The sequence below is a fragment of the Daktulosphaira vitifoliae genome, unplaced genomic scaffold, assembly GCF_025091365.1.
Source record: "Daktulosphaira vitifoliae isolate Bord-2020 unplaced genomic scaffold, ASM2509136v1 Scaffold_228, whole genome shotgun sequence".
NCBI lineage: Eukaryota > Metazoa > Arthropoda > Insecta > Hemiptera > Phylloxeridae > Daktulosphaira > Daktulosphaira vitifoliae.
In genome coordinates, this window is record NW_026099796.1 from 1 (window position 1) to 7,656 (window position 7,656).

General features: G+C 26.9%; 1 protein-coding gene across 1 annotated transcript; it reads left to right on the plus strand.

The window, feature by feature from the left end:
* The first annotated feature begins 4,453 nt into the window (after nucleotides 1-4,453).
* LOC126909283 (uncharacterized) lies at nucleotides 4,454-6,028 on the plus strand. The gene is made up of 3 exons (XM_050691701.1): nucleotides 4,454-4,752; nucleotides 4,902-5,257; nucleotides 5,568-6,028. The coding sequence occupies exons 1-3, from the start codon at nucleotides 4,454-4,456 to the stop codon at nucleotides 5,711-5,713; spliced, it is 801 nt and encodes a 266-aa protein (XP_050547658.1). The 3' UTR covers nucleotides 5,714-6,028.
* Nucleotides 6,029-7,656: the final 1,628 nt, after the last annotated feature.

Below are 7,656 nucleotides of genomic sequence, written 5' to 3' on the forward strand. Positions count from 1 at the left end.
TATTCTGAACGAAAAAGGGATTATAAAAAAATATTATTTCTCATAAAAAAATTGTGTAGATTCATACACTTTACAATAAGTGTATAAAGTTAAAAATGTAAAAAATAAAATCAAGAATTTTCACACGTTAATAGCATTTGGTAGCCATTTTCACCGTGAAAACAAAATAAAGTCCAAAATTTTTATTTTGCATAATAAAGTACAATACATTAGCTTTAATTTAAGACATATATAAAAGTGTCAGACTTTCCGGAACACTTTAAAAATTTACGTTGAAAAAGTTCTACTTTCTCTATGCATTTTTATGTTTTGAACACGCCCTGTATTAAGGGAAATGGTCCAATATAAAAAAAACAGTATGTCAAATGAAAGATACTACTTTTCATGAAAAAATTGTATTGATCCATACATTTTTCAAAAAGTTATAGCATTATAAAGTTAATGACACATAATACATAATGTCAAATTCAAAATTGAAAATTTTCACACAAAAATAGTAGACGGTAGCCATTTTCACTGTGAAGATAAAATAAAGTCCGAAATTTTTATTTTCCATGATAATGTACATTAAATTAGCTTTAATTTAAGATATATATAAAAAGTTTCAGTATTTCCGGAACACTTTCAAAAGTTAAGTTGAAAAAGTTAATTTTTTGTGAAAGAGTTGTCATTTTGAATCCTCCTCTGTGGGCTGGTAAAGGGTTAGATTTATGAAAATCGTATACATAATGATAGGTAAAAATATCAAGCATCTAAAAAAAAAAAAAAAATTATATTGATATGTTCATTTTTAAAAAAGTTATGGCAGTTTTCAGTAAAAAAAATTTTGAAAATTAGCGATTTTTTAAATTTGTAATTTTTTTGGAGGTTTCCTTCATTGACGGGGAACGAGGGAAATTTTTTCAATTTTTGAGGGTAATTTTTTCGACTAGATACGATTTGTGATCTTTTGACGTATCATTGAAAGAAATCGGTTATGTGAGATCTGAGAAAAGGTGGTAACAGACAAAAAAAAACACATCATAGTAAAATCAATACCTTCTCAGCTTCGCACCGAAGCTAAAAAATTATGTTGATTTGTTTAATTTTTGAAAAAGTTATGTAAGTTTTAAAAAAAGTGACAAAATTTACCAATTTTAAAATTTGTAATTTTATTAGAGAATTGGTATTAATTTTACCATGATGTGTTGATTTTTTTTTTTTATGTCTATTGCCACTTTTTCTTAGTTCTCATTAGACCGATTTCTTTCTACAATACGTCAAAAGATCACAAATCGTATCTTGTTGAAGACATTACCCTTATTAATTGAATAGTTTTCCCTCGTTCTCTGCAAATGGGGGATTTCTCCAAAAAAGTTACAAATTTAAAAAATCTCTAATTTTCGAAATTTTTTATCACTTATTTTCTTAAAACTTTCTTAACTTTTTCAAAAATCAACAAAAGTTTTTTTATATTAAATCCTTAGATATTTACCTTTCATTCAATATCATTTTTTTGAAAATCTAACACTTAACCTATTCACAGGAGGGATTTAAAATAGTAACTTTTTTACTATATCCAATCATTAAATATTCAAAAAAATCAAACATTTGTTCATAATTAGCAAATAAATTATGATGACATAATGTTATTATCAAGATCTTATAAAGACAATAAATTACAAATTAATTTCAGGCACCTGATTACGACACTATATTTGACGATTCGTTTTTAAAAGTTGTAAGTACTATTAATAATGATATCAAATCATTAGTATGTGGAAAAAATCAAAGATTTATTAATCATTCGCAAATAAATTATGATGACATGTTGTTATTATCAAAATCTTGTAAAGACGATTATGAGTGTAGACAAAAAAAAGAATCAAGCTTAAACAAATTAAAAAAAGAATTAGAGTTGTTAGAGTGTTTTCACGCAATTTTATGTCTTCATATTTTAGAAGTGTTAAAAAACGATATTCGGATAAAAAATTTCAATCCAAATCATATTTTCAAAATACAGTTTCCACATGTATCTGAATACGTAGTTAGGATGATTTCATTTTTTATTTATGGCAAGTTTGTTGTTAATCCTTGGCAATATAATTTTGCAAAACGACTTATTGATATAGCAAAACTCGATAGTCAAAAGAAGGATACACTTAAATTCAGTTTAGAATACTTAGATAACTCAGTATTACTTTCTTCGATGAATGAATTTTGCGAAAATTGTAAAACAACAAATGAATTAAATACTTTTCAAGAAAATATTAATCCATTTATAAAAAAAAAAAAATTCAAACTTTATGTGAAAATGTTATTGACAAAGACATTTATTCCTTGTATAATAAACATGAACAAAACTTCTCATACACTTATTAGCAAAGGTAATCAATATTGATATGTTTTTAAAATTTTTAAAAATACAAACTTACTTGTATAATTGGGTAAAAACTTTTTATAAACGTAAAAATATATAATATTGCAAATGACACTTGCAACAAATTTTATCTATAGTTTAATAACTAGGATCCGTGTTGCTGGGGCTCTTCTTCAGACCCAGAATACTTCATATTGTCATTACGGATAGATCACATACTCCGTGCAGTACTTAAAACACTTAATGTACCCATAATAGCCTGGCACAATATGTGTTTTGCAAAAAAAGTTTATTTCAGAATCAGTAAGAAAAAACCCTGCACAGTGGAGTCGCGGCACAGTGGGGATGTAGCATAGTTGGATCAAGTATAATGATATCTGACAGTGATTAAAATCACTATCATAAAAAAAGATTCGATATAAATCTGTAGATAGTGTTTTATTTTAAATTTTTTTATTGGTCGATTATTCCAAAAGCTAGATGACCTCCTATGTCCTTATTTATATCCTGATTACAAGTTTTATGATATATAAGTGTAATATATGAAAGTAAGTACGTCGTATGAAAGATGTATAAAAATACTGCTTCTCATGAAAAAATTGTATTGATCCATTTCTTTTTCAAAAAGTTATAGCATAATAAAGTTAAAAATATAAAATTGAGAATTTCCCAACAAAAATAGCATTTGGTAGCCATTTTTATCGTGAAGACAAAATTAAGTCCGAAATTTTATTTTTCATGATAAAGAACGTTACATTAGCTTTAATTTAAAATATATATAAAAGTGTCAGACCTTCCAGAACACTTTCAAAAGTTAAGTTGATACATTTTTTGTGGAAAAGTTGTCATTTTGACAACTCCCTGTGGGCAGGTAAAGGGTCAGATTAATAAAAATATATGCCAAATGATAGCTAAAGACATCATACATCTATAAAAAAAAATTAAATTGACACCATACCATTTAATACGTCAAAGGTGGCGGCGTACATTGTCATCATGTGAATTACCAGTCCATTCGACCACTGCAGTCATAATTTTAAAACTATTGCCAGGTGTCAACGGCATAATTGACGTGACAATTACAAACGTTCTGTAGTAATACAAAAATTCGCAAAAAAAGAGATGTTAGGTGTATTTATTGTTCAATATAGGATATTTGGGGATTTGGTCAATTCAGGAGCAACGAGGTTCTATCTGGGTTGTAGAGTCCGAGGGTTTAGAACAATAAAGACAAGTAGATATAAAAAGAAATTATTTAAGTTTTTCTATAGAGGTATTACAATGACCTAACTGGTAAGTACCTGAAATAATACACTGAGACAACGAAGAGTCGGTGGCCATCTCACGAGTACCATGTAATGTGATTATGTATAAGGTACGAACTAGAGAGTAACAATTAATAAAGTTTGAAAATAAATATAAATATATGATCTATTGCTTTATCATTATTTACTCAGATTATTAATTCTAAATAATTGGGTTAATATAAATTTACTTACTTCTTTTATTTGGCTTGTACAAACATCGTCAAGATTTGCGTAAATATTTATACTGTCTCTTTTAAATAAATAAAGTGTTAACGCAAAATAATTGTATTCGATATCGCTTTAAAATGTACCGACGACAACATGAGGTCGCGGCTAGTTTGCTTAAAATAAATCAAAATTAGAAGAATACTGAATTCCTTATTGAATTCAGATGTTCAAAAAGGAGAGAGAATGAGCCGCTCGCTGGCACACTCGCTCACTGATGTACAAGCAGAACTAAGCCTTTTTTATATTATTTTTAATTACCCCTTCATGGGTTGTTGTCGTCAGCGCATTTAGTGATTCTCAATTTATTGTATTAAATTGAACATAACATGATAGTTATTTTAAGATCAGATGTATTGTGTACAATAATCAATTTAATATGTATATACATATATAATAGCTAGTGTACAACAGTGTATATGTTATAACAGATAAATTAATTATTTGTTTGTATACAATTGGCATTAAATATTGATATGTTAAATTATATTAAATATAATTATATTATTAATTAAATATTAATAATTTTATTAATTAAATATTAAATATTGATGAATGTAAGATGCGTAATGCAGAGCATTGTGCATATTACGACAGTTCACAATGTAACACGCCAGCCCTCCCGTACTTTTTGCTGAATTGTATATACATAAAAAANGACTATAACGATAAAATATTCAAGAAAAATAAAATACATTTCGTTAATAAAGATTTTTGGGAAAAAGTACGTAATGAACGTCTAATATCTTCTCGTTTTTATAGTGCTTGTAAATTTAATCAAACAAAAGACAAAGAATCGTTCTTGAAAAGAATATTGCGCATTCGGAATGAAAAATCATGTGATACCAAAAATAGTATCCCGTAAGTAATAATAAGTATAACAAATAATATAAAAAATTATTTTCTCATATAATTTTCAATTATTATTTTTAAATATTTTAGTTTTGTGAAGATAATAATTTCCTATTTTATGCTATTGTTGATATATATATATATATATATATATATAGGTATTCTGAGCAATATGGTACAGTTAATGAGCCGAAAGCAATACAAAATTTTGAGAAGAAAGTGTACGTAAAGATTGAACTATGCAATGTATTTATTGATGAAAACTTGAACTATTTAATAGCGAAGCCGGATGGTATAATTGGAGATGATGGCATTGTTGAAATAAAATGTCCAGTTAATGCCCAATATTTGACTCCCAAAAAAGCTATTAAAGATAAAGTGATAAAATATTTACAGTACAATGAAAATGAAGAACTCGTACTAAAACGTCATTCTGCTACTTTTTATCAAATACAAGGAGAACTGCACATTTCAAAGAGACAGTATTGTTATTTAATTATTTGGACTCCAAAAGGTATTAAAAATATAGAATTAGGATATAAACTAACCCAAATTTTTTTTTGATATACACATTTAATTATGATTAGTGATTACGATAACTGTTTTACAACCGACCGTGACAATGTAATTTCTTGAATGATTTCTTCTCATATAAAAATTAGACCCATGACAATGCTTAACGATTTATCAAAAGTCTCCATAATCAGGAAAACTAGAATCACCTTCAGTACTATTTTATATAATTTAATTACTTAACAATTTGATTGAATACTTGAAATCCAAAAACATGTTTACTATAAAATGCTATTATTTTACTTTTTTAGGTATAGTTTATTGTAAAATTCTTCGAGATGACAAATTTTGGAACGATAATATGGAACAAAATCTTATTAACTTTTACGAAGACTTTATGTTACCGGAATTATTAAATTTTCATTTCACTAAGAATCTAAATGTTACGGATATTTAACTAAAATATACTAAATTATTACATATTCATATTTAAATAAATCTAAAAAATCGACAAATGATTTTAAAAATATATTATTTATAAATAAAATTACAGTTAAGGAAGTTATGCGCATCTAATAATAACAAAAGTCAATAAATTTATCATTAAATTACTATAATAATATAACATCTATCTAACTATATCACTATGTCAAAATTAAATAAAGTGAGGACGATAAAACTCTTCGATCAGAAAAAGCTCGATGATTTAAGGTCAACATTCTTTTAGAAATATGTTTTTTTTTAATAAATTTTATTCTTTGATGCGAAGCTAGGAAGGTATTAATTTTACTATGATGTGTTTTTTTTTGTGTGTGTGTCAGTTACAACTTTTTTTCAGCTCTATCTGAACCGATTTCTTTTAGAAATACATCATAAGATCACAAATAGTATCTAATTAAAGACATTACCTTCTAAAATAGAAAAAAATGCCGTCGTAAATTCACTGTAAAAGAATAAAAAAGTTAATTATGTTAATTATGAAGGCGAATCCCGTGAACCTAATGAAATGGATAAAAATACACTTAATATACCAATTGTGTCAGATGAAAATTTAATGTCAATTGATGGTTTAATTTCGTCCGACGATGAAAAGTGGTGTCCTAGTGACAGTGACGATGATTGCTATAATGAGTATTTTAAACAAAAAGACTGAAATTCTAGTCAATTATTTTATATTGTTCATTAAAACCATAATAAAGTGATTAAGATTTTTTTTTTATTACTATTATTATTTTAAACTTTTAATTAAGAATACTATTTTATTTTATTTTAAACAAAAAGAAAGATGTTATATTATTGTTATTTACATTTATAAGTAAACATTTATGTTAATAAAGTTATCTTTTGCTTTTATTACTTTTGAAAAACCTGGAAAATGTGAACAAAAAATGACGTATTAAATTTGGTAACTTGTTTAAGCATTTTATAGGCATCATAGTTGATGCCTATAAAATGATTCATAGCATACAGTTAATTTGAAATATAAACAGTGAAAAGTATAACAGAATCAAAAATTATAATTAGTTATAAAATATTTAAAATTCCTACACATAAAATTTCATATTTAGTTTAATTTTTGGTATTAATTTTTGACTTTGTGTTTGATACGTTCCTTAAATAAAATAGCTATTTTAAAACCTGGACTTAGAGCAAATATTTTATATTCACCGTGTTCTTAGAATTGTGTGTGTGTGTGCGGCTAGAGTCAAGGTTGGATTACTGGTCCTTTAGTCAATCTTAATAATTAGTGTACGAGCTGGCTAGTTTTTGGGCTTAACCGTCCTTCAGTGAGTATAGTAAAAAGGTAGTTGTGCTGGTGGCTGACAAGGAGCCACCCTTCAGTCTGCTACTTTTGAGCTAGACTGTGCTGACGGGTCTAAACTCTACAACTTGAGTAGTCTACTAATTAGAGGGATTGGGGCTTATCAGTTTATCCAACGGGAGGACTCGAGAAGAGCTTGAACGACGAACTTGACGTCAATATATAAATATAAAAACGATTAATTAATTTGTGTAAAACTTTTGTGTCTACGTTGGGGCACTACCGACGTACGACAAGAAGAAAGTAGTATAATGTGAAGAGAAAATGGTAGCTGTGGCGGTGGTATAGTATAAAGAGATAATAAAAGAATGAAATAGGGATCTCGGGGTATGTATGCCTACAAAAGCACGTTTTATATATATATGAGTAAAGGTGAAATACTAACGAAAGATACTATACAGAGTGTTCAATAAGTTTGAAACCATCGATTTTTTTAGCCGCTATTGATTTTTTTAATAATTTTTTTTTTTACAGGCTAATTGAATAATTAAATGCATCTTTTACGATTAAAATTAAAGTTCAAACCAAATGCAAAAGGGTAGAAATCTACCCTAACTTCAGTAATTTAAATGGCAACC